The 27,819-nt window shown below is 40.8% G+C and overlaps 2 protein-coding genes across 2 annotated transcripts in view; one reads left to right on the forward strand and one right to left on the reverse strand.

Annotated features, from left to right (window-relative positions):
* Positions 1–10,950, forward strand: part of LOC117392639 (tyrosine-protein phosphatase non-receptor type 14-like) — a 32,521-nt gene extending 21,571 nt beyond the window's left edge. The window contains exons 5-20 of the mRNA XM_033990754.2: positions 469–536; positions 804–874; positions 1,036–1,123; positions 1,215–1,303; positions 1,397–1,484; positions 1,623–1,705; positions 2,106–2,166; positions 2,978–3,056; positions 3,870–4,330; positions 4,609–5,856; positions 7,121–7,261; positions 7,888–8,106; positions 8,562–8,690; positions 8,819–9,053; positions 9,143–9,306; positions 9,389–10,950. Coding sequence (XP_033846645.1) covers positions 469–536; positions 804–874; positions 1,036–1,123; positions 1,215–1,303; positions 1,397–1,484; positions 1,623–1,705; positions 2,106–2,166; positions 2,978–3,056; positions 3,870–4,330; positions 4,609–5,856; positions 7,121–7,261; positions 7,888–8,106; positions 8,562–8,690; positions 8,819–9,053; positions 9,143–9,306; positions 9,389–9,517 — 3,353 coding nt within the window. The 3' untranslated portion in view covers positions 9,518–10,950. The remainder of the gene's footprint in view (positions 1–468; positions 537–803; positions 875–1,035; positions 1,124–1,214; positions 1,304–1,396; positions 1,485–1,622; positions 1,706–2,105; positions 2,167–2,977; positions 3,057–3,869; positions 4,331–4,608; positions 5,857–7,120; positions 7,262–7,887; positions 8,107–8,561; positions 8,691–8,818; positions 9,054–9,142; positions 9,307–9,388) is intronic.
* Positions 10,951–11,214: 264 nt separating this feature from the next.
* On the reverse strand, positions 11,215–18,401 carry LOC117392640 (N-lysine methyltransferase SMYD2-like). Its single transcript, XM_033990755.2, has 12 exons — positions 18,151–18,401; positions 17,318–17,381; positions 17,126–17,236; positions 16,961–17,021; positions 16,286–16,410; positions 16,139–16,206; positions 15,698–15,800; positions 15,092–15,202; positions 14,896–15,016; positions 12,055–12,229; positions 11,565–11,673; positions 11,215–11,451 (listed from the first exon to the last, which is right to left on the reverse strand). Exons 1-12 carry the CDS (start codon positions 18,315–18,317, stop codon positions 11,371–11,373), a joined length of 1,296 nt encoding a protein of 431 aa, XP_033846646.1. The 5' UTR covers positions 18,318–18,401; the 3' UTR covers positions 11,215–11,370.
* Between the last annotated feature and the right edge of the window lie 9,418 nt (positions 18,402–27,819).

The raw sequence follows: 27,819 nt of genomic DNA on the forward strand, positions 1-27,819 counted from the left end.
CACATACATGCTAACATTTCATGTGACTAATTGACCAAGTAAGTATGAGCTGAAGAGGGGATAAGAGAGCAGTTCTTTCACTGGTCATCTCGTCTCCACTCCTAATATGGCCACATACCACAGGAAGAACCAGTCCACTTGAGTTCCTGTGGTATCAGTCCCAGCACACATCTCTGGGTCGTGTTCTTGGGTGCTGTCTGTTTCTCTGGGGAATGTAAATAGTTAGCTTATCGCTAGCTCCAAGGTTAGTCTTAGAAAGGTTTTATCTGCCAGGAACAAAGAGCTTGAGCTTCTTTAGCATACAGCAAAAGGATGTGCTAAATTTGAAGGCATGAGCTATATGACACCACTATAAATAGGTTCAATGCTATTCAAATAAAGTGTTCGCATACTTCATTGTCTGAGTATTTGTGATATGCAAATTTTGATGATTATGATATGTATGTATAAGATTTTGTGTTTTTATAGCTGACTTCGGAGACTACACTCTCTTCAAGTCTCAGGACTTCCTCAGGGAATACGTGCTGTTCCCTGTGGTAAGTTTCACACAATGCAGAGTAAATATGGTTTTGTTAGTTTGAGCAGCCTGCAGGCACACATTCTTACTTGCTCTTGTACAGCCTCTCAGCATACCTGAATGACAGGTACATAGCACCGAGAGAAGGATAAGTACATGCAGCCAAAATATATTGAATACTAATACTAATGGTTTAGCTAATTAGAAGAGCCAGATAAAGGTACAATTATGTGGCCTTTAATCATACCTGTAACAACAACATTTAATCTTGATTTATATTTTGTAGAATTGGCCAAATGGAGATGAAGTCTTGGAGGAGTGGACGCAGAAAGTCGCTGAAGAGCATAAGAGTCATTGGTACTGTTCTTTTATCACTCACTTTTAATTCATGATTGTTCCTTCTATTAAATGTATTGTGAAAAGCATTTTATGTATTTATGTTTGATGCATTATTTACTGCATAATTGTTTTTTACCAATATCTTTAATTTCCTTTTTCTGTGTTCCTTTTCCATACAGTCAAATGCAGATTCCAGAGGCAGAGCTGAGGTACATCAGGGAAGTGGAGAAACTGGATGGATTTGGTCAGGAGAGCTTCCCCGCTAAGGTAACATGCTACAATGGGAATGAATCTCCACACCCCATTTCCCAAGTTCACCATTTGATAATGAACCTAACTAACTGTTATTTGTTTGTAGGACAACTACACAAATGACATTTTCATCGGTGTGTCTTTTATTGGAGTGTTTGTCAAACACAGAAATGGGAGATCGATCATGCTTCACAGGCGAGTCTTGGCTCAAACACAAAAAAATGCCACCATAGATTGGTTTCTGCATTACTGTACAGAGTTTTAAGATGTACATTTTATGCATAACAGATGGAAAGACATTGGGACTATAGCACACAACAAATCAGCCATCACAGTGGAGATAACGAGTCGAGACGACACTATAATTTTTCACATGGTGAGTTGTGTCTGCAAATGCCCCCCCCCCCCACTCACCCCGGGGATGTACTTGGAAGTGTGGTTATACAAATCATGTCAAAATCCTTGCACTTTTGAAACAGTTATTGAAATACCTATCTTATCTTTGTCTTTGCAGGAGGATATGGAAATGGCAAAGTACATTTCTCGCCTTTTCACGTCCCGACATAAGTTCTACAAACAAAACAAGATCTGTGCAGAGTAAGTCTGGAGGACACCCGTAGATCAGCTGAAGGCTATTAGGACAGGGACACAAAATAATTATTATATACTGACTTACTGTATTTTTAAAGTAAAGCTATAATCTTTGAATAATACAATTCTTTTTTTAATAGATTGTTATAGGTTGATATTTTAAGTCTATGTTATATAGTGGACAGAGCTAACCCAAATTTCCCTGCTAGTCCCAAACTTGCATCAGTGGTTATCAATGTCATTGAAAAGTAGTTATGTAAAACCTATGAAGGAGATTATTTTCTATGGTTCCAGAGGAGGGAGTCTATAGGGAAAAGGATATAAAAATGCTTGAACAGTTAAGCAGTTGTATCCCTTGATTAGTAAAATTATTTAAGCAATTAATCAACCTATGCTAAATGTTTAGGCCCACTCACTCCCCTGCACCAATTCGAAGGCGCTCCACCTGGACACATCGCCTTTCTCTGGTAATGTCAGTTCTACTTTTACTTTACCAATATTTACTGTCTTCTGGTTTAGAGTAACATTGTGTGTTTATACATCTTAAAATAAAACAGATGCTACTAATCAGAGAGTGTGAATGGAAAGAAAGAATTGGCGACCTAGTTTTGTCAGTCAGGGCAGCCCATACTGGATAACTTCAGTGGCATGGTGGGCGTTGTTGGAAACTTTGTCACTAGGTCTGATTTCCGGTTGCAACAATGAAACCAATGATTTGAGAGTTTCCCTCCCTGCTGCCCAGACAATGACCAAACTAAATATGGCACAATAGTTTATATAAATTGGATCACATATGCTAGTGGGGAAAACCACGCATACTGTCAACAACTTTATTATTATATTGCATTATAGTGCATAAACACGAATTATCATGTTTTATATATATATATGTATATGTGTATATATATGTATATATGTATGTATATATATATATATATATATATATGTATATATGTATGTGTATATATATATGTATATATGTATGTGTATATATATATGTATATATATATGTATGTGTATATATATATGTATATATATATGTATGTGTATATATATATGTATATATGTATGTGTATATATATGTATATGTGTATGTGTATATATATGTGTATATGTATGTATGTGTATATATATGTATATATGTGTATATATATGTATATATGTATGTATATATATATATATATATATGTATGTGTATATATATATATGTATATATATATGTATGTGTATATATATATGGTTATGTTATTGTTTTGGTGTGTTTTTCTTTACAATAAGCCGCGGCCACAGTCCTGCAATTTCCAGTCGATGCGCTCACAATATGGAGAGCACTATCAAGACACACAAAGCTCACAAGGTAAGAACAAGAAGGAATGCATTTCACACTTGTATTTTTTTTTTTTTTTTTATATCCAAACCATAATCTTCCAGTTAAAAAGAAAAACATTTTAACAGAGCTAATTGTGTTTCTCCACAAAGCATCTGACGGTCTCCATTTATATTTTAACAGTCTCCCAGCCAATTAAATGCAATGTGTAGGTCTGAAAATGGTGACCTCATATGTGCTTTAGTCTTTCATTGACTTGTTCTCACACTGATGGTGCCTTATAATCCAGGGCTGGAGTGGTGCTCATGTCCGCAGTAAAACAGAAAGTGTGGAAAAACATTCTGGGTGTGCTTTTATGTGTGGGCTAAGATCGCTCCACAGGGTGACCTCAGGCATCTCTCCATTTGTCTGGACACAGATTAAGTTTGGGTGTGCAGTAGTTTCACAGGAGGTAAATATAGAGCAAAAATATAGATGCTAGCCTGCCGTAACTTATATTGTGACAATACAGTGAGAGAATTGTGATGCTATTTATTAGACAAATCTATGAGAGAAAACTTCTTTACATTCATTTCCTGGAGACTGATCCTAACTTTCCTAACTTTTATTGTCACTATACCCTAAACCCAAACCATAGCATATTTTACCCATATCTTAACTTTAAATCATGTTGTTGTTCTAATAGTTAAGGAATTACATAACAGGGATGTGATTTTTGTCCCCATAAGGGAAGCAGGTCGTAACGAATTGAGTGTGTATGCAGATTTTAGTCCTCACAATGAGAAATACCCGCATAGTGATTGTTTGCTTTGGTAACATTTATCTCCTTTTTTCCATATGTAGACAGTATATTTCCTGATGACCCCTACTACAAATCAGAAACCAGCCTTGACATTTGCCAAATGGACTTCCCCTACCGCAATGGCACAGTTCCCAATGGGAGCATGTATAGCAGTCCCAGCCTAAGCTCCCTGAACCACTCACAGACATTCATCCCCCCATCGCCCATGTCCTCCAACTTAAGCATCCCGGGAAGTGAGCTGATGCGGCCCGACTACCTCCCCAGCCACCGCCACAGTGCCATCATCGCCCCATCGTACAGACCCACACCTGAATATGAAGCTGTGATCAGACAGAAGAGGCGCATGCTACCAGCCCATCAAGACCTGCACAGCCAATCACTGCGCAGCCTCAACATCAGTAATGCATGTGCTTACAGACAGCCCGAGGTTCTGGTGTACAGTCAACCGGAGATGAGGGAGAGGGGGCCGTATCCTGGTTGTCCCGGACCCTACACAGCACAGGTAGAGACTGCTAGAGTATCAGATGAATACTAAATAATATGACTGGATATCGCATTTTTTCTTTTTAAAATATTTTTCATTAGTCTGTCTCATTGTCAATCTTTAGTTCTTATTTACTTATTTTTTAACAAATAGACAATTTTATTTCAGAGTCATTTTTAATCTTAATAGTATTCACACAACATATGTACTCCAAATCACACAACATATGTACTCCAAACTGCAGCTTTTTTGTTGCTTCTCAGTTGATTCACATTTAACTCTTTGCTTTGTTTCAGATCAGCTACAGTAAACCGGTGTCCCACGGGCCTCATCAGGGAGGCCCTGCCAACTCACCAAGCCCTGCTGCGGTCTGCGTCAACGGAGGAGGCGTCAGCGGCAACGGAGGGGGAGTTGCAAGTGCAATCTCCCACACTGTCAGCACACCTGAGCTAGCTAACACCAAACAAGGACCTAATACACAAAGCTACGCTGCTACAGCTAACATGCTAAGGAACCACTTGTCGCGGCCCCCTCCTCCGTACCCCTCTAACTCTTTCAGGCCTGCTACCAGCACCCCAGACCTGGCCAGCCACAGACTCAGGTGCATTGGAGGTAGCAGTCCTGAATTAGTCACCCGCATGGTTCAGCTATCGGTCAAGACTTTTCAACCTGATAGCTCGGCCGTAGTACACCAGTCTCTGCAGGAGGCCAGTGAACCGCTAACGGCAGCAGCTAAGCACCGCTCCACTCTGGGAAAAAGACACAGCATGGAGGTGATAAGCAGCATGAGGGCAGGAGGCATGGAGGGAATGGTCATGAAGAGTATGAACGCTCCATTGCTGCGACGAAATACTCTCCGAGAACATGTTATACCACCTCAGTCCCAAGCCATACCCCAGCCTCCCCCTCCCCAGCCACCTTCCTCACAGCAGATAAAGGATGTCCCAAAACAGATTCCTGTCCAGAAATCCCCTGAAACTCCTGCCACTGCTCCTGTCACCTACCAGCATCAAAAGACCCTCTCCAACGCCACAATGCTCATTCATAGCAGTGAGAGTGAGGAGGAGGAGGAAGAGGAGAGGCCTGAGCTGGACGTTCAAATCCCAGGTTTGAATGAAGACATCAGCATCAGCGCTCAGCTACAGGCTGCTCTGGCTAAGTTACCAAACAAACCTCCACCGGAGTATCCAGGTCCCCCAAGGCCACCCAGCACAGCCCAAATGCGCCCTTCCAACCACCACCACAACCACAATCAGGCCAACCAGACCCCCGTGGACCTTAATCAAGTCCAAAGTAGAGCACTTAAAGGTGGGCCGAGCCATAACTCGGTGCCTAATGGAGATGACGGTAGAGAGGGTGCAGGTGGGACACTGACACGGGGCGACCAAAGTGGAGTAAACGGGGGTGTTTTGGGACCCTCCATTTCGGAACCGGACCTGACCTGCGTGAAGGAGCGAGTGAGGAAGGAGCCGGTGAAAGAGAGGCCCGTTTCGGAGATGTTCTCCCTGGAGGACAGTATTGTGGAGAGGGAGATTGCGCAGAGGGTAAGGAGAATTTTACATTTTGTGCTAGTGTCAAACTAATATTGTAAAAAGGTAGAACCAGCCAATCATTTATAACAGATTGATATTGGAGTGATGGTATACTAGGTTATTATTTGGTACAGAAATAAGTAATCATTTGAAGTTGACATGCCGCTGGATAGGCACACATTAATAATAATAAAAATATGTTCTGCCATTTACTTACGCCTTTCTCCCAATTGACAGTAATCCTGTGTTGAGAGGGTAGCACTAGGCTCTGCGTTCCCCTTGGCTGGTAAAACCCTCCAAATCCCATAGATTATTTCTTTGGATTGCACGTGTCGATGTGGTTGGTTCAGCATTTTTTTCACACACACTCCTAATCTTTTTATTTCAGTATTTATTTGTCCCAGAGTAAAATTGTTATTTGATGCTATTATTTGTATTGTTTGCTTATTTCTTTATAATTCACTAATAATGGTTAGTTCAATTGTTTCTATGGAACTTTGGTGTCCCCTAAGCATGGCTGTTGTGATATTTAGTAGAGATAAGCAATATTTTTATTGGCTCAGCATTGGCGCAGTATTGTGTGTACCTATTTAACTACAGCATCTTATGTTTTGTTTACAATGTACTGTTGATTTAGAGAAGAGTTTACTGGGATTATCATCGTAATTCAATTTCATGCTGTAGGGTTGTTTTGTCAGTAAAAGTTCAATATTACTTTATTCAAATTTTTTCCGTAGCAATATATTACACTTCCAAATGTATTGTCGTGACAGGCTCACTCCCAAACTGTTGTTTTGACCATCCTATTGGAGTTTAAGACCTGGGAAAAGGTGGAGCTGTCCACAAGGTTTACGGGTATCAGAGATTATTAGCTTTAATCCTTTTGGGAAGAGGAGATTGTGGGACAAAGTGCACAAAGACCGGCCAGTGGTAAAAATGTGGTGTTACCCTCTTTTGAGAAAGGATAGAGAAGCAGAAGTAGGAGGAAGACTGAATAGCAGAAAGAGTGGCAAATATGTGAAGGAGTATGCTAGGATGAAGGCAATATGAGGCAGATTAAAAGATACTAGACTACCCTTAACCAGCTTTTTGGTGGGGCTGTTTAGCTCACATATTTGAACAAACTCAGCAGAGAGCAACAAATACTTGCTCATTCTTCAAATTCACTCCTCCTTCACTTTTTTTCTAACTCACAGCATGCACACACTGTTTTGAGGATTTCTTGTGTGTTGCGATGCTCCCTGTAAAACTAACCCTTGGATCTTCTCTGCTGAAGACGCTGGAGAGGCAGAAGATGTCTGTGGACTCCGTAAAGAGGCCTCTGATGATGGCTGGTCTGAATGGGCTATGTGTGGCCCGGATGCCTGTCCCTGAGAACCCTGCGGAGGACAGCACCAAATCTGCAACTGATGAGAGGGTGAGATTTTCAGATGTAACTAAATATTTAAGAAATCAATAGTTCATAATCATGAGTGAGATTGCACTCAGTAGATAAGTAGATGGGAAGGTTAGCACAAATAATAATAGCATTCTATAATGTAAATAAATTGCAAATAGATGCCATGTTTCTTGTCAATGCCATTATCTACATCCTGGCACATAGTGAGTCAACAATGTGTTAACTTCTTTAATATAGGTCAGTATTAAATGTGCTATTCAGAACTCTTGGTTTTCTAATGAAACACTAGTGTAATTTGAAATGGGCTTTTGTCTGGAGTGCTGCTAAGCTAATGGGGGCGAGTCCTAAGTGGGCTGTGGAATGTGTGGCATGGTGCTGCTTATCGCCTTTGGGCCCACTGGTATGTTAAGAATGTGACCTGGGAACGAGGCAGAGGACCACAGTAAAAAGGGATAGAAAGAGCTGATGCCCTTTCAAAAATGGCCTCACTGTAAACAGATTCAGTAAGGATGAAAAGATGAACACAGCATCATCTTTGATCTGATCTCACTGAAGTGAAGGGAGTTCCTTGGTATTTAAATGTTTGGTATGAACGGCACATTAATAAAGTGGAGTGGTAAAAACAATAATTATTTGTTTTGTAGTGTAAGACTTTGGAACTGAAGCTGGAGGACGACCAGGTCTTCACTGAGTATGAGCAGGTGCCCAAGAAGAGGTCCGACTGTATTGTAACTACGGCGACTCTCCCTGAAAATACTGAACGTAACCGATTTCGGGATGTTGTTCCCTATGAAGACAACCGAGTGGAGCTGGTTCCAAACAAAGAGAATAATGCGGGTTATATCAATGCCTCACATATAAAGGTATACCAGCCTGTGGTGTAGTGGTTTAAGGCATTGCACATATGTGTGTTGTAAGTTTGCTTCAGACCTTTACTGTTTGCCGAATATCTCTCCTTCCTCCCCCTTTCAAAAAGTAATACTACAAAATAAGTTGATACAGACTATATTTTGTCAGTAGAGGCATCAGCAGTTTGAAAAGGAACTATTGAAGTCTATTTATGCATTAAAGCTTTTGGAGAATCCCCAAGAATGTAGTGCAAACTCCAAGCTCACTTAAATCAACCTGAGCTGCTCTCACTAACAGTCTATCTGACCATGAACATGCAACTTCAACATTTCAAAACAGGATTGAAGTACTTTTTTAAAAATCATATATTAATATTCCTCTGTTGAGAATTTATTGCTGTCTTTCATTTTTCCATAAATTTCTCTTTCATTTATAGCCTGTGCTTATTCTTTTCTAATGCTGTTTCCAGATGGTGATCAGAGGGGAAGAGTGGCACTACATTGCCACCCAGGGCCCACTGGCCAACACCTGTGCAGACTTCTGGCAGATGGTCTGGGAGCAGGGGGTCAACGTTATTGCCATGGTTACCGCTGAGGAGGTACGCACACATGGGCCCCACAGATGTTCAGTATGTGTCTGTGGTTGGCAGCTGCCATCTGTGTCTCCTCTCACACTTTGGTATGTAGTACTCTCTATATCCTAAAACATTATGGCGCTTTCTTTCAGGAGGGTGGTCGCTCCAAGAGCCATCGCTACTGGCCCAAACTGGGCTCCAAGCACAACTCTGCCACTCACGGCAAATTCAAGGTGACCACCAAATTCCGAACTGACTCCGGCTGCTATGCCACCACAGGGTTAAAGGTCAAACACCTGTTATCAGGACAGGAGAGGACTGTATGGCACCTACAGTACACAGACTGGCCTGAGCAGGGCTGTCCCGAATACGTCCAGGGATTTATCTGTGAGTTGAATTTTCAGTTGCCTGTTTTGCATCATACTACTGTCTGTAGACTATTGTTGATTGGATTTTTGGCATCACTTGTTGGGCAGCTTATTTGGAGGAGATTCAGTCTGTAAGGAGACACACCAACTCTATGCTGGACACGTCCAAGAGTCTTAACCCCCCAGTGGTGGTGCACTGTAGTGCTGGAGTGGGCCGCACCGGAGTGGTGATCCTCACTGAACTCATGATCAGCTGCCTGGAGCACAATGAGGTTAGTGCATTCTCCATTTATGTTTTTAATAGAATGAATGAAAGTGTTTTTAAACATACTTGTTGTATCTGTTCTACTTCAGCCCATGGAGGTCCCAGTTATGCTGGCTAAACTGAGGCAGCAGAGGATGCTTATGGTGCAGACAATCTCCCAGTACAAATTTGTCTACCAAGTCCTTATTCATTTCCTCAAGAATTCCCGTCTCATCTGAGAGTGGCCATCTGAGATTCATCCAAATGTGGTACTTGATTTACTGTAAAACAGACTTATTGTATGTGTAATACATCATTGAATAGAGGAAAATTTAATTAGTTCTAATCAGAAATTATTCTGCCTGTGTTCACACTGGTTTGGTGAATAAGCAGGGTGTTTTGCCAGGAGATACAAGTGTGTGTGTGTGTGTGTGTGTGTGTGTGTGTGTGTGTGTGTGTTTTTTATATTTCCAATGTTTTGACTGGCGCAGAATGGTAGTAAGTTACATGGACAGTAGGTGGCAGCAGTATTACTGCTATAATTTGTTGTATGTACATACACTCTACAAGAGTCAACTAAAGTGTTATAATACACAATACAATACCATTTATCTCTATTTGGTATTAATCCATATATTTTTGCCAGTAAAACATGTTTTTTTGTTTTATTTATTTCTGCTCTCTCCCCATAACATGACTGTCAAATTGTCTATTTAAATCCTATAAGCTTTTCAACTTTAAGTCTTAATAATTATTCTACTCTTCTTTTCTGTGTATGTGGGTGCATACACTCTGTACATAATAAGTACCCAAATAATCATGTTGTGTCCAGTTTCTCATGACCTTCTGTTCTGCTACAATTAAGTTTTTTGTTTGAAAACATTGTATAGAAATTCAATGTTTACATTTGCAGCCTGCATAGAAAGATGCAGTCATAGCATATATGCATATGTGCATATGTACACCATATATGCACCATATATGATGTGTTGTACCTTATGAATCTGAAGAGGCTGCAATGATGTCCCAGCTCTGTGAGTTTGGAGAGAGAGGTCCATCTTTTTACCTCCAAAGTTGAAACATTTTTTTCAGTGTTTAAGAATTTGTGTAAACAACAGCTTAATGTAGCTGTGTTTATTATGTTTTTGTTTTTTTAAATGAGAAAGAAACATTTTTTAATAAGGCCATGCCATTTGATTTGATGGCAATCCCAACCTTTAACATTTTTATGTTGTGAAATGTTCAGCAAAACTAGTCATGTCCAAAGTAACTTTGTAAATATTAGGCACAGGACAAAAAAGATTTCTAAATGTTTTATATAAATATATATTTTCTTTTGACTTGGTACCATAAATACTGCAAAATAATAAACTATGCATGCCTTTTTATTTCACTGTATATAATCTTGTTTGTTAGCCTTATGAGCCCAGGGCTCCCTTGACATTAAAGTGTTGTTGCACTTCTATTGTTGACAGTATTTTCTCACAGCATTCCACTGCTTGTTTTTAATTTATCCCTTATCTTTTTCTATTTTGGCAAAACAAAATATTTTCAGACTATATGTAAATATGTTTTGTATATTCTATTTCATTGCGTAACTCTTCCTTGCCCAAATACTGAATGTATGAAGCTGTTTTACCTGCTTATTATGCAATAAATCCCTATTTTCTTTAATAAAGGGTGGCCTTATTTTGTAACTATAAACTGTTTTGGACATGTAATATATTCTTTTTGCAGCTGTAGAGTGGTCTGAAGGTGCGCATCTAAATGTTATTTGGTCTCTGAGACATTCCTCTGACATCCCACTGCTGGTGCAGCTGCTGCCATTGTGTTGCATTGACCCTCACACTAAAATGTAAACTACTTGACACTAACGGAGGACAGGAACAGCTGATCTGTCAGTCATGAGCCACTAATTATAAAGAAAGCATGCTACTTATGTTACTTTAAGTTGTATTCACAAAAACAAAAGTATAACAAAAACATGATTTCTCTCTATCTTAATACAAATACAAAAATAGAAAGTGACTATAATTCTGTAATGCTCCAGTTTATGGAGTAAATGCAGTCCATAGGGGTGATACTTGCTTCTTCACTTTTGTGCTATCTCTTTGCGCAGCTCTTCCATGTAAAGGTGGTCTTTTCCGTGGGCTACCTCCATTATAGCCATTGCCTGGATCACGGAAAGAATGATTAAACTTTGTAGTCATTCTACACATCACTGTCACATAACCCAACTCCCAACTATGACACATGCTGATTTCACTTTAAACTTGACATTTTTACCTTTTTTAGCATTTTTACCCCAGCTGAGTGGCTGTCCATTGTCATGTACAGTCTGCCAAGCTTCAGGTAGATAGAGGACAAATTCAAGGAGAGAGGGGAGTAGAGCTGGCTGCAATGATCAGAAATCAGACATCATTATTATTAATTATTTCAAACTAATTTCAAAGTAATAGATTGCATTTGCGTTCTAGAAATTTGGGGAAGTTGTAGTTAGTGGGCAGGAGCCTATATAAATACACACACACACACACACACCCCCACACACACACACATACATATATACACATATGTATATATATATGCATGTGTGTGTATATATATATATATATATATATACACACATTCATTCATACATACACACATACACACACACACACACACACACGCACACACACACACACACACCCCACACACACACACATATATATGTATACGCATTCTAAACACCCAACCTATTGTATCTATTGACATTTTTTGGCAATTTAAATACCTGTATGGTTTAATTAACTTCTCTCCATACTTTATCGCTTCATCTATGTCTTGCATGTAAAGACATACGCCCATGGCCTGATACATCATGTGCAGCATGTACACATTGGAGTCCTCAAAAACGGAGCCCATCTTCTCCAGGCTCTGTTCACATATCTCCAGTAGCTCACTAGGGGGTGCTAAAAAGTCAAGGTATCACCATCAGTCAGGTCAGCACCCCAGCACATGTCAGAAACCCATAAAGTAAAATGCCTTGAAATGTCAGACAAGTAATTCTAAACTAGAGCTTTGTATTACAAACAGATAGCGAGTATAACGGCTAAAACATATATATGCTCTTTTATATATTGCAAATATTGGTATTCAAAGACATATTATGCTTTTTCAGGTATTTAGTATTAAACATACATAGATTATCATTGTCCCCTCCTTGAACCACCGAGCTATGTTGTCGGAGGCTTCATGCCCCTGGTAGGATTACCCATGGCGAACAGGTATTGGGGCATGGGTGAGAGTAGAGTGGCTCAAAAGCCTTTCATGACGAGTAGAAGAGCAAGGCCAGTTACATCACCCGGACTGGCGTTACTGGGGCCCCGCCCTGGAGCCAGGCCTGGGGTGGGTGCTCAACAGCACCTGGTGGCTGTTCCCCATGAGGCTTATACTGGGGAACGACAGCCACACTAGAGGGGGATGATCGGAAAGAACGGCCTCCCTGATATGAACTCAAGTGGTGTTCTGTTATTGGACTTCTGTGCACAGTTTGTACATGACGAATGCCATGTGCAAGCACAAGGGTGTCCATCAGTGCACATGGCACCAGAGGTCGATGATCAACTTTGTTGTGTCATCTGACCTCCAGTGGCATGTCTTGGACACTCGGGTGTAGAGAGGGGCAACTGATCGTCACCTGGTGGTGAGGTGGATCTGTTGGCGGCAGTCCTCCCCGGACTTCGGGGAGGCCATAGAGGAGGACTATCGGACAGCCTTAAAGAAATTTTGGCACACCTCAGGAGGGGTAAGAAGTGCTTTGCCAATAGGGCAGGCGGAGAGCTGCTGACCTCAACTGGAGATGTTGTCAGATGGTGGAAGGAATACTTTGCCAGCCACCTCAGTGACATCACCCTGGCTGGAGTCACTGAGGTGGCTGGCAAGCTCCTCGATTGCAAGGCGGGGGTGGAAGAGAACTGTCCTGAGTACCTTAGGTCTCTGGATGTTGTGGGGCTCTCTTGGCTGACACGTCTCTGCAACATCGCATGGCAGTCGGGGACAGTACTGCTAGACTGGCAGAGTGGGTGGGGGTGGTCCCTCTGTTTAAAAAGGGGGACCAGAGGGTGTGTTTCAATTACAGGGGAATCACACTCCTCAGCCTTCCCGGTAAGGTCTATTCCAGGGTACTGAAGAGGATAATCTGACCAGCAATCGAACCTCAGATTCAGTAGGAGCAGTGCGGTTTTCACCCTGGTCGCAGAACACCGGACCAGCTCTATGCTCTCCATCGAGTCCTCAAGGGTCCTGGGAGTTTGCCCAACCAAACCACATATGTTTTGTGGATCTGGAGAAAGCATTCAACCATGTCCTTTGTGGTGTCCTTTGGTGCTCCAGGAGTGTGGGGTCTGGGGCCCCTTGCTAAGGGCTGTCCGGTCCCTGTATGACTGAAGCAGGAGCTGTGTTCACATTCCTGGAAGTAAGGCAGACCTGTTCCCAGTGCTTGTCACCGGTTCTGTTCATTGTATTTATGGACAGAATTTCTAGATGCAGCCAGGGTCTGGAGGGGGTTCGGTTCAGGAGCCACAGGATATCGTCTCTGCTGTTTGCAGATGATGTTGTCCTGATGGCTTCATCAGGCCAGGACCTGTAGCAGGCACTGGGGTGGTTTGCAGCCGAGTGTAAAGCGGTTGGAATGAGAATCAGCTCCTCCAAATCCGAGGCAATGGACTGACTGGAAAAAGGTGGCTTGGCCTTTCCGGATCGGTGGTGAGTCCTTGCCTAAAGTGAAGGAGTTAAAGTATCTCGGGGTTTTGTTCACAAGTGAGGGAAGGATGGAGAGTAAGATTGACAGATGGATCGGTGCTTACTGCAGACATTGTATCAGACTGTTGTGGTAAAGAAGGAGCTGAGTCAAAAGGCAAAGCTCTCGATTCAATCTACATTCCAACCCTCACGTATGGTCATGAGCTTTGAGTAATGACTGAAAGGACAAGATCGCAGATACAAGTGGCTGAAATGAGTTTCCTCCGCACGGTGCCTGGGCACTGCCTTAGAGATAGGGTGAGGAGCTCGGTCACACGGGAGGAATTCTGACTATAGCTGCTTCTCCTCCACGTTGAGAGGAGCCAGCTGAGGTGGCTCAGGCATCTGTTCAGGATGCCCCCTGGACGCCTCCCTAGAGAGATGTTCCGGGCATGTCCCACTGAAAGGATGGCCCGGGGTAGATCCAAGACACACTGGAGGGATTAAGTCTCAACCCGACCTGGATAAGCGGAAGGAAATGGCTGGAATGAGTGGAATATTATTGTATATTGTGTTCATTGTGAACAGTAATATTGATTTAAATTGGCCTAATAATATAAACAGGTCAGTTGACCTTCTGCTCAAAACTGTTGGAAAAGAGCCACGTGACACTTTTTTAACTCTACACGCATGATCCAGAATCAGAATCTTTGGAATAATCACAAGTAATGACAGAGCATTGGGTGGAGATAGAGGGTAGGTGAAAATAGAGAACAATATACGATTAGTCAAACATGCATGAATCAACTGAAATACAACTTGAGGGAAAACCAACTTACTACAATTTGTATTTGCTGGCTGAAATGTTATATCAAATATTACAAAAGGATATTTCTGTAGTGTTTTGAAGCTCTGAATTCTTTGATGGCTTTCCTGGCGTAGCGTTCCATGTTGTTCACAACCTCCTCCTCAATGGGATCGCTGCGCTTACGGACTTTTAATTTCACCTTGTCCTGAAGAAAACATCAAACTTAACCAGTAAAACATTTATTCATTTTACTTTCATTATCCTTAAAGATTTTTCTTACTTGGGACCTGCTTTGACATTCCTGGCATTGACAGGTAAAGTAATAGGATTCCCTTAGCCTGTTGTTGCGGTCATCTGTTGGATACAAAAGGTCTATGTAGCTGATGAAGACCTAAGGACACATGCGTAGCAGGGCAAACATGAGAAGACTAAATCATATTGTAATTATGCTCACTGGCAGAAATCAGGGAGTCAGAGGCCAGTTCTGAAAATAACCACACCACAAGCCTTTAAAATCAGCTGCTGCATCCCATAAAGCTCCCACACTCATATTTAGAACCTACTTGTATGGACAGAAATTCATAATTGAACTAGGTACTTATATAAAAGCAATGTTTTGACATGTTTTTGTTGTCAAAATGTATGTAATGTAGTGAATATCTGATGTCCATGTATAGAAAGTAGTTAGCTTTAGTTAGATAACAACATTAGCTTTTACTACTACTATTACTACTACTATTATTAATTGCATTAGAATTCCATAAAACAAGTAGTAGTAGTTAAATTGGCCTTCTTGTTTAATTATAGCTTTGCCCTAAAACATAACAATAGAGTATATTCTACATTTACATATATAGATGGGTTAACAGGTGCCCCCACTGCTTACCTCATCTCCAGGTTTTATGTCTTTTACAGCCCTGATTTCTGCTGATGTCCCATTAAAAGTGATGATAGTGTTGGGAAGACAGCTGTGGTTTATAAGAGCCACACTGCACACAAACAGAAGAAAAATCACTGAGTTTCTCTCACAATTCAGGTGGCAACTAAATGAAAAACAAATAAAGCCCCATTTATCAATAACTATCAAGTGGCCCTGAGACATGTTAGGGACCTTGTTGTTACCTGGGTGGAAACAACTCAAAAAGAGACTGAGGGGGTAAACTCACCTTCGAATAGCCAATTTTAAAACTAAACTGCTCTGGTAACAGCGGGAGACCAAGTTTAACCACTAAATGACCAACTGGGGAGAAGACCATGGGCTATTTAGGGTCTGGTCAATGTGAAAAACAAAGACAGCACAAAAAGCTTATATAAATGTCATGCTTACTCCGGGTAGACTGCAGTTCCCAAATGGGACAGTTCTTCGTCCTCTATAGTGAAACCATTGCAGCTAACCTGTAATGTTGATTGTAATATATGTTTAAAAGAAAATACTAACAGTTTTATATTGCATTGAGGGTAAATTGTGTCATACCTGAGAGAAAAGACTTAGCAGCTCTTGGTGGTCAGGGAAGTCTAAATGCTTGGAGTAAAATTGATGCAGTTGTGCAATGTCTGACTCACTTATCTCTCTCCTCTTGTTGTCCATATCTTCCAGATCTATAATAAAAATACTATAATAAATACATTTTGCTGTATTTTTGAGGAATTATAAAATTACTGTGATATTGATTGTTGATCTTGACACGCAACACTACACTAAGTTCATTTTCACTAACCAGCTAAAAGACTCATGGCCAGCTAAACTAGTTGGTGCTATATTCAAGTTCAACGTAATATAAATCTGGTAAGCAGCTCTCTTAGAATTATTTAAACTCTATAAAGCTCGTTGCACATATTGTCACAGTACAGGGAATTCCAGAGGATATAGTTTAATCTATGCAGTCACTTGTAATCAGGCCTGTGTGTCAGCCTGAAGAGTTGCTGCTTCTCTTTAAGTTGTTACACTTGTTATGTTGTCTCCATCCTATTTGCTCCACTTCTACTGGATATATATAGATAGCAATGGGGCCTTCCCTTAGTGCAATCTCAATGGCCTGTGCTTTTTAAAGCCGAACATGCAGTGACCCTACAGTGTACTTACAGCGCATATAGGTGAACAACAGCTATAAGTAAGAGATGTGTGAGTATTGAAAGTGCAATTACCCACGTGATTGCATCTCTCCTACTTGCATCATCTTCTCTGATGAACTTATTTCTTTCTGTGACTTCTACAAAATCAGAAATATCAAATCTATTAACAACACAATTATAATCACTATATATTATACAACTTATATTATTAGTGTGAAATCTCCTTAACGATTACACTAACCTTTTTAACAAGGATCCTAGCTACCAGCCGGCAAATCTCAGATGGACACCATTTCTCTCCAAAAGCAATCATTGCAGAGCATTCCAGCTTGTGCATGGGCCAGTCTGCTTTCTGCTTAAGAATTATAGTTTTAGTAATTGTAGTAAAACTTCAACTTGGAAACTAACACAATTACATCATGTCTTATTATACCTGACATTTGGCATTGCAGTAGGATGCTTTCTTGCATTTGCCACATCTTGCTAGACCTTGTTTCCTGTGTATGCACAAATCAGTGATATATAAGAATATAGGTCAACTAATACATGACTACACACATAAAATAAAGGGTTAATCAGCAGAAACTTAAGTCAACTGCTTAAGACCACTGCGTACTCTGTGCTTTAAGACTGACTGTGTTGGTGGCCTGCTGGTGGAGCGTTTACTGGCATCACTCTTATTACTGTGGGACAAGAAGGAGCAGTTGGTAGTGCTTCATCGTAAGTGATAGCAATGAAGGGCTTTAAAACATTCTGGTGTATTAATAGAGCCGCTCTGTGGCAGCTGTTTCTTCCCAATGGCAATAAAAAATTTGACACTATGTGATATTAAGTAGCATATTGATGGGATAGAAAATGTATACATACAAGTCATTAATTAATTGACATCCATCTGTAATATTCCCATTTCATTGTTGTAGACTACATAGTTTTGCCTATCATCCTGTTGTATTGCTTTATTGCTTTTCAAGAACTCCATTAAAATCTGCATTTCAAATATAAAATTCTCATAACAAAATAAACAAATAAATAAATACATAAATAAATATTGTGTCTACGCCAACCTCTTACTTACAGTGATAAAAATATACCAAAATAGACACTGATTCATAACATGTGTGTGATGCTGGTTGCAAAAGATTAAGCTCTCTTGTTTCACAAAGAACAATTTAACTCAGTTTACAATATGAAGTGAATTTATTGAACAAGTCTAAGAAGGTAAGTAGAGATCGTACCATGCAGTAGTCTACGTGCACTTCACGTTACCTGTTGAAGCAGAATTCGCAGAAGCTGCCTCTTTCCTCCACTGCTAACACAGAGGAGTACGCGGGGCAGGAGAAAAGCAACTCCCCGACTTTAAACGCTTTGGTTACCCGGAGACCACGTCCTTTTCCTGGGCTGTCAAACCTCTCCAGTCCCTTGATGCTGCCCATCACGATGATCTGTCTGTCTCCCAGGCTCTTCAAATGACCATTCACAGGAGGGTCCTGCTCTGCTGCTCTGCACTGTACGACACCCCAAACATGTGGTCAGCAGCTGCAGGTTCCACATTTTAAGGCTACAGCAGGTGCCTCATCCCCTAAATAAGGGCTAATAAAATAAAATGGAGATTTAAACGTCACAAGATTAAACACTATGGGATTGCACACTATCAGAAATGACTAGGCTACAAATACAAGCTGTGAAGATTTTCATTTTTTGTAACCATTCCTAATTATTATTTTTAATTAAAACAGCGCCAAGGTCAATTTAAGTGGTCGTTTTTGGTAGTGCACTATTAGCTACCGATGCAAGTAAAACGTCAAAAAAAACATGGACCAGGTAATGAAGTTAGAAGAATGTGGTGAGTTATTGTGAAGTTTATGGTTTTACCCACTTAATGCACCAACATATTACCAAATGGTTGAATTCTAGGTTTTAAATTAGGTAATTTTGCGTTTGAAAACGGATCGCTTCAAATATAGTGATTGTTGACCCCCAATTCTTCCTGCTGGCCTCTCACACTCACAGGAGAGGTCTTGGCTGGTCAGGGTGGTGTAGAATGGGAGCAGTGGTGTCGAATGGGAGCAGTGGTGTCATGTTTACAAAATGGCACGAACTTACTTCTCTGTGGAGTCATTCCCAACGTGAAAGCCCTTTAAGACGGAGGGGACCTTTTGGCCCGGTTGTACAGAGTGCAGACTGCCCCAGACAGCACACGACCTAAGAGATTCACTACAGTAAAGTGGACCATTTCTGCTGCACATTAGCATGAATGTGCTTGGATCCTCTACTATTTCCTAACTTTTTATGTTTGTACGCAGCAGATGGCATTACCATGAATTCATACTGAGAGTAGTATGAACAGGGTTATATTTTGCAGCCTCCTTTTGGATCAGATTAAATCACATTTAAGAAGGCTTTCTTGGCTAGTTTTATGTTACATTGTAAGTGCCTCACAACAAGTGTAGCCTATGAAAAGACATTTGGATGTCTCTAACCTGCATTACAATGTCTTTTTAAGCTGCTTGAACCACAGCTCTGATGCACTGCTCCATGAGCTGGTGAAAAGACTGAATCGCATGTTCCTTACCACGGTCAACTCCTGAGCAGCTGAGCTGAAATCATGGCAAGTATAGACAATATGGGCTTTAAGTATACTTAAAGAGAGACATAATTTTGGACTGTAGGCAACTGTTCATTATGTTTCTGATATTAAAGGGACAGTATGTAGCACTGCTGTGCCATATCCTGCATATTGATGCTGATTGATTGAAGTTTTTCTCATTCTCAGTATATGGACAGGCCATGTCTCATGTGAAAGCTCAGAACCTCCAGAATTCACTCTCTGAGCTGCAGAGGCTGCACTGTCACTGATTAATGACTGGCTGCAGATGCTGGGGCAGATGGAGGACCATGTGAGTCCTATTCTGCTTTCTGATTGGATAATCATCTTGAGACCCAAAACACTAAATGATAACCTGGACAACTTGATCATTATGTCCAATGTGTTTTTTTTATAACTGTAACTGTAATTTGCAGTTTTGTAATAAATCAACATTGCAGTTGTCAGTAAAATCGGTAAAAAGTAAAATTTCATTTGAACATATTTACCTATGGGGACATACATAGGTCATGTTAATGAAATTTGAACTACAATTCCTACATACCCTCCTTTTAAGGCAAACATGCCTCGGTCGTGCAGTTCAGTAAGGCCATCTGCTGGTGATTCAAGAAACACACAAGCTTCTATTGATGCCTCTTTCAATATAAGCCAGTGTTTCATGAAACAAATGTTCGTTCACACCACATTCATAGATCCAAATTCTATATTAGATGAATTGTTTGTTATCAAAACAGTAATTAGGAGTCACCAATCATAATATAATACTTGAATGAATGAATGCTTGAATGTCCTATCTGGTCATATTGCGCCCTCATGTGGATGGTAAATGTAAACACATCTAATTTCGTACTTTTATGATTATGAGTTATTGTATCAGCAATTTTAACACATAAGTAGAAGATGAAAAGCTCACGACAGGTGCAATTATGTAACTTGTATCGGCCCTCATCATGAATAAATATATAAAAAAAATATTCTGAGCAAGATTTACCCCTCATCTCTGTCCGGAGCCTTTATCCAACCTTGCCCTAGTTTGGCTTTGATTTATTATAATTCCATTTTCCTGTCTTTTCAATCTAAAGATTTGTTTCTCTTCATTTTTAATAACACAGAAGCGCAGGGAGGCATGTCGCCGGGAGATTATGGCCTTCGTCTTTGGCGTCTCGTCTTGATTACATCACAGGAAGCTGATTTGATTTGGAAGAAACCCTCTTGTCCTGGTATGCGATCTCTTTAGACCTCCCCACTGTGCTGATTTTCTTGCATTGTCACAGAGGGATCATCTTGATGAATATGATCTGAGGCATGGGGAGGGAGTGGACGGATTAGGTCAACAGATTATAATTTTTCAATGATGAGAAATAATAAGAAACAATAAATCCTAAGTAGATTTAGTTCTCAAGGAAACCCTGTTAGAGTAAATCATGGGTACAAGGCAGCAGAATTAAATGGATAAAGTAGGGCTGACCTGTGTGGCCCATGGGAGACTGAGGTTATATATACAGAATATTTATTATTTAAGTGTTATAATTAATTTTGAAATTATAATTATGACAAGATATAGAAATGTGCAGGTTGTTAATACTTACTCACATGTGATTTTATTTTGTAGGCACCCTTGTGTATTTTTATACTGACAATTACTTTAAATGCCTCAGATATACATAAAATGTATTTATAGTACCGTTGGTTTGACATTTGTACTTGTAAAGTGAGACAGGGGCTTCTCTGAGCTTTGCACTAATCTAGAAACACAATATGAAAATTAACTTGATACCCTGTAATGTTTTACACTTATAAACTTTAGAGGCACATACGTTCTAGAGTATAACACTCTACTGTCAAACTTATTTTGGGCTGGTGGGGAGCATTGTATGAAGCTCGTCCCTTGATACGGCTACTATATATCGAGTGCTTGATGTGTTATGTAGATGATGGAGATATGAAGTGTATAGTGACACTGGGCGCTCGTAAAATGCCAGTGGATAATCCTCCTCTGCTGCCAGGTGACAGAACAGTGTGCGTGTGAATGTGTGCAGGACCTTAGCTACTCTTGTTCTTGCAGTACTTGTCCTCAGCTTGTACTTGTGACCTTGCCATGAGGCCTGTCCCACCCGCACCACTAAGCAGGGGTCAGCAGCAGGGCACTGGGTGAGATGGATGAGGCGATGTGGTGAGAGAGGAGGGTGCATTGTCCCAGTGCATACCAAGACTGTGTGAAGCCCCTGATATTCCCTTCAGCTAAATATGGCCACAATACAGTAAATCAACATTCCTTGTTGACTGAGACATGTCTGTGAGCCTTGTCTACTGTCGACTGCTAGAGAGCCCAGCCTTAGACCTAACCCTCACTGTCTCCACTATAGTCACTATAGTATAGGGACTGGGGCCTAATGACGCCTGGCTGGATGCTCCGCCGGCTGTCCGTCTTAGCCCCATCTACCACTGTTTATCCATGTGTCTTTGCTTTGGCTCAGACCTGCGCTGGAGGCCACTGCTCTGAGTGCAGTGCGCTGCCCCATGTCACCCACCTAAGCTCTGCTTTCACTGGGCGGCTTAGCGCCTCACCCTCCGCCTGCTTTATGAGCAGACAGCTGAGCTAATCTAGTGCTCGTCTTTCTCCTTCGCTGTTGCCTTATCACTTTAATCACCTCCTCGTCAGATTCTCTTTAGGCCACCCTTTATTATAGCTTATACACAATAAACTATTCTTCATACAAATGACATCAAACTTAAATTAAGCCTCTGGCCTAAGGTCCATTAAGGTCAGTAGGTGTGAAAGGAAATAGTGATGAAACAGTTTGGTGTTTATTTTCAAGGTTTAATGGACTTGCATTAGGCTAAGTGTGGTGCACATTACATTAACCTCCACTCTTCCTCTGTGTCCTCCACCTCCTTCTCCTGCTCCTGTCCTCTTCAGGCGTCCAGCTAAACTTAGAAGTGACAACAGTTGCAGGGTGACACCGCGGGCCAAATCAGAGCAGAACAATAGCCTGTGCAGCACAGTCACTCCATCCTCCCCTTTAATAGACTGCCATTGTTCTCTCTTTGCCGATGCTCTTTGGGACAGTTTGTTAGCTATGCTAATGAAGGCTGGGCTTGTGTGGATTTAGTGAGTGGGGATTTGATGCTCTTTAACTGGGCACTTTTAGAAAGGGGAGGCGGTCATAAGTGTTGCCAGTCGGTTATTTACCAACAGTTAAATGTCAGAGCTGTGGAACGGAAACAAGACGGCACTACCTAACAGATCTATTACACTTCTCATGCTTCTATATCTGCACATCATCAGGACAGTCAGCGAAATGTAGAAAAGAGGCCTTATAGAGAATATGGTTCAGTGTGCAGCCTGTACTGTATGTGTCAGCATGTCAGAGTCCTTGTGAAAAACAGTTGAGTAAGACAAGATGCGCAGACTACAGTAAGTATAGTGCAGCAGTCATCCAATCATCAGTAAGTCTGCAAATAGCCTGGCCATGGCTCCTTTGAGCTTTCGTCTGAGAGGAATTCTCTTTCTCCTTGGTGTATTAATAGTTCTGTGCATTGTTTCCTATTGCACTGCTGCTGCAATCAAAGGAAGTTGGCCGCTCAAGTTTACAAATATTTTCCTTTGTACCTAAGTTTAGCCCATGCTAAAGTTGCCCGTAGTGTTCCTGCTGGATGAGGAGCATGCTTGTGCGTATTATGTCAGTTGTATATTTATTTATGTGTGTAATCCTATATATACAGGCATTCAGGCTTTAATTGTTAAGTGTGTAAGCCACGTGTGGACTATGTGACCTTAGTGTGACAGTTCACTGTTTCGACAGGTTGTTGGCAGGAAGCTATGGTGTTTATTTAAATGCACGTTTATAGTGATGACCAGTTAACAGAAGGGTAGCTCCATTAGGTCTACAACATGTAAACATTTCATTCCATTATTCTTTCTTAATACAGAGTTAGTCTCATGATACGAATGCCTTACTTCTGGCAGTGCAGAAGTCATTCATTTTGACGATACAAGTGTTAGATTTTTGTCTTTATTTGATAATCTCAGATTTTCCACTTGTGTATGAGTACATGTACAGCACTGATGCACAGTGATGTGTGAAGGTGCTGTGGCCAAGTGGTGGCGTTGAGGCATCATCGGTCACTTGACTCTGACAGTGACTCACCAAGGGCACAATGGTATTAGTGAGATTCTCCGCAATGTGACAGCTTGCTCTGGCTAAATGGTGTAATAATCTACCCCCCTCTCGCCGCCGTCCACACACACATACACACACATATACATACACACACACACACACACACAACCATTCCCGTGTATTCTGCCCTCCCCACACCAACTGGCACAGATAACATTGTCTTAAGCTATAAAAAAGATGTTTTTCCCCTCTCTCCATTGCGGTAATTATTGAATTAATGCAGATGGAGAGAGACATCTGCATGTTAAAGTGTTGGCCTCTCTCTTATGCACAGCAGATGTTCCCCTGTCATTTACTCAAATTACGCTGCTTAGATACACGCAGCAGAACGGCAGCGCGCGAGGCGAGCACACAAAGTTACTGGCCAAGGCGACATTGTCTTACAGCCCCGTGTCACTCACTAAATTCTACATCTGTCCTTCAAGTCAAACACACCATGTCCCCTCTCGTAATGAAAGAAAATAGACTTTATAGCATGATTGGGCTATTTACTTGTAAGGACACCTCATAAATGGGACAGTAGACAAACCCACAAGCAGGATCTGTCACTCTTCAACTCTGTGCGTTTTTAAATTGACCTCTATTGTACAACATCCTCTTGAGGATTAGCAGCCGTAATTTAAAGTAAGGCCTACTGTAAAAGTGTGTGTCTAATACACTGCACGATAAAAGATAAACAGGGTACCTTCTCCTTGGGATTATAATGCAGGTTGAGTCAACCTCATCTCGCTGGATTATGTTGATAAAAAAGTCTTATTATATTTGCAGACAGTACTTATTGTATTAACCCCAAAGTAATCTTCTTTCTCTTAGCATTTAAATATTTCTGGCAGTAACTAAAGTATAATGTACAAAACAGCAGTTAATTTAAGTACTTGTTTATTGGACCGACACAAACCATTCGAAATATTTATGTTATTATACTTATAGTTGTGTCTCCTGAGTGAGGGTATGGTAATTGAGTAAAAAATGACAAACTGTAATTGAAATGTATTAATTAAATTTCTGTGTTTAAAAAAAAACAACAAAAAAAAACAATAAAAACATGACATGTTGTATGAAGTGTGACCCACCATGTATACACATTTGTTTTTTGTTTTTTTTGTGGAGCACACACAAACTCTACACACAAACCCCCACAATCCCAGGGAATCTCTTCCTTCTGTTGTACGCCCAAAAGCCTCACAGCCACCACATGCTTTCTCGCTAACACTGCCAGTTAGCACTCTTAACTCCCTCTGATAAGACTTTACTTTCTGACCCACATGTTAAGAAGTTCAATTCATCTGATGCACCACGAGCGCGGACCAGAACGCAGGCAATAGAAAGACCTACAGGCAGAGAGAGGAGGCATGATATGTTGGATACTATTTATTTTTTTCTTTTTGGGTGGTGTTGTTTGAGAGGTAGTGTTAGTGCAGTAAGGAGCTCAGCAGTCTAAAGAGGCTTTGGTTCAGAGGGAAAGATGGGCCGTTTTACAGTGAGGCCAGAAGCCTGCTTGATTAATGGGCCAGGATAATCACCTCATCAAATCACTCTCACTTATTAAATCTTGTTTAATATCGTAATGAGGGCCCTTCTGAGCAGCTTTGCTAAATTCTCATCTCTCCTGGGTTCTCCGCGGCTTTTCCTCTTCCTAATCATTCTCTATATCCAAACATTGCACTTCTCACACATTCATAGGGACCAGAGGTGGGTCATGTAGTCAAAAAAGACTCTTGGCAGTGTCGTTAGTAAAGTGAAAGTAAAGCATTTATGGAAAAAATATATTCCAGTACTGAATAACTGATTGTTTGTAACATCTAACATATAGGCAGTGAAAGAATAAATGAACCCAAAGAATGCTTTTTTCAAAGATAAATATTGTAAGGTAAGAGAAACACAAATATTTAAACCCCTCATATTCTCAAGATTAAGCTTGTGTCACTTAATGGGCCTATTCCTAAACCTTTACACAATGGAATCAGTAACTAAAATCCTTTACCTTTAAGTTCTGCTATTTCAAATGAATATTACTGAAGTAATTAGTAAAGTATGGTAAAACTACTCTCAAAAGTATTTCTTTGTCAAGTACATTTGATACTTTTCTTCTACCCTCCCTACTCATATTGTCAAAATATAAAGTCATAATTTTGTGTATTGAAACCTTTCATTCCCTTGTTTCTGATGGATGTTTTATGAAATAGCCTTACCATAAATCTATGTATGCAAAGGTCGGAGCATTGCCACTACCCGCGTCTTGTATTAGAGTTTATGGAAACACTTGAGGTGAGTTAATATCTGGGCTGTCTCCCTGTTTGTGATTTGTGATCTCTGATATCACAACAAAACCAGTGTCTCGGAGGGAGCACTCGTGTGCATGTGAGGTTATAGAAGGATACAGTCTATATCTCCTTCACATGACCTCCTGTGGGGTGTGTAATTGGCTTGAAAATATCAATAAAACAACTAAGTTCAATCAAGGAATATGCATGTTATGAGCCAAGGTCCTGTAGTGTAGTTTATTTTATAAATTTCACAATGAGCATTAGTCAAAAGTAATAATACAAATACATTTCTTAATTTTTCTCATGAATTTTGTGTATTTATTTTTATTTGCTCAAAGCCAAAGTTTGAACTTGAGAACTTTAGTCAGGATGTTACCATGAACATGGTAAAAAAATAACCTACTCAAATCATGTGAAAAGTACTTTTTAACTTTTCAGTCCAGTTAAAAATGTAGTGTAGTAGAAAGTATGGATACCTGCTGTCAAATGTAGTGAAAAGTAAAAATTATCCACTGTAAAATTTGTGCTTAAGTACAGTACTTTAGTACTTGTACTTCGTTACGTTCCACCATTGATAATGAGCAAAGTAGAACCTACATATGTCCAATGTCTGTTACATTTGTTTTGCAGCAATTGAAAGTGCACTATGTAATTTTTATGGTGATTCTACCACCTGCTTGTCTCCATGGAGAACACATTTTTTACTTTTATCTCCATGTAGAGAAGCGGGACAAGACATATATGACATGACAACATTAACGGACACATTAGCAGACGGACATTTGCACATTGGCTCATAGTTTACAACAATGTCGGAATAAAACTGAGCATCATGACTTAAAAGATAGAAAAGATCATTTCAGTGTAATTTATCGGAACAGTGCATGTTAATATAAAGATGAGTACATTAGAACATCATACATAACATACTAAATGGGTATATTGGATTGAAGTAGTTCTGTAGTGTCAACATGAGAGATCTTGGCCATAAGTAGCTGCTTCTGGCATGTAATTTTGCAAAATGTCAAATGCTGAATCATGTTTTCGTTTGCTCTATTGTCTCTGTTACTATTATCTCTCTAAGTGTGGCTTTGTCCTCATCCCAGAGATCGCCCAGAGCCTTCTTATCTCTGAGGGCAGATCAGGCAACAACTGGCTGAAGGTGACCAGCCCAGGCTTGAGAGGGAGGTTAGGGCTCCATCTTCCCCCCGAGTGCCTCTCATTTTTCGCCTTTATTGTTGGGGAGCAGCTGTTGTGTACCTGGCCCTCATAAGCGGCGCCTGTTCCTGGGATCTTGGCACCCGAGCTCCGTAGGCTTTGAATACCAGAGTGAATCAATTCTTAAAGATGGGTGTCTGCATTGGGCTGTCACATGGGCAGCCCCGACCAGTGTGGGGCTTAGGGTGGCTCTGAGGCTGGAATGCTCTTTGATGGAAGAGGCAGAAGTATGAGGAGGGAGGGGTGCAAAGGAAAATATGGCGACTGGTTGGACCATTGTTATGCCAAGGAATGCCCTTGACGGATATGGAAGGATGTCTTTTGCCCCTGAACTCTGCTGCACAAGGACACTATAGGAGTACATGGCAAAGTGGCGAGACACATCTTAGCATCTCCTCATGAATGCCACCAGAAGCATGGCTACATGCTGCTTCCTCCTCTGTCCCGTTAACTATGTGTTGAAAGTGGCTCTAAGACATGGCATGTGCGGGCGGCTTAGTGTTGAGTCACTATTTCAGCGTGTAAAGGTTGGCCAATTATTGCAGGGATGCTATAGGGCCCTAGTCATAATACCCATCGCAGCAAAGACAGAGATTGACAACAGCTGAGCACAGACAGTGATGGGCGACCTGGCTTACGGGCCTAACCTGCCTCGTGTCCA

This window comes from Periophthalmus magnuspinnatus, chromosome 24, assembly GCF_009829125.3.
Source record: "Periophthalmus magnuspinnatus isolate fPerMag1 chromosome 24, fPerMag1.2.pri, whole genome shotgun sequence".
Lineage (NCBI taxonomy): Eukaryota > Metazoa > Chordata > Actinopteri > Gobiiformes > Gobiidae > Periophthalmus > Periophthalmus magnuspinnatus.

Coding starts and splice junctions, on each gene's coding strand:
- LOC117392640 (XM_033990755.2), bottom strand. CDS start 18,317: ATGGGCAGCATCAAGGGACTGGAGAGGTTTGACAGCCCAGGAAAAGGA. Junction 15,801..16,138: donor GGAACTGCAGTCTACCCGGA/GTAAGCATGACA, acceptor GTTTGTGTGCAG/TGTGGCTCTTATAAACCACA. Junction 11,674..12,054: donor AAGTTAATTAAACCATACAG/GTATTTAAATTG, acceptor TGATCATTGCAG/CCAGCTCTACTCCCCTCTCT.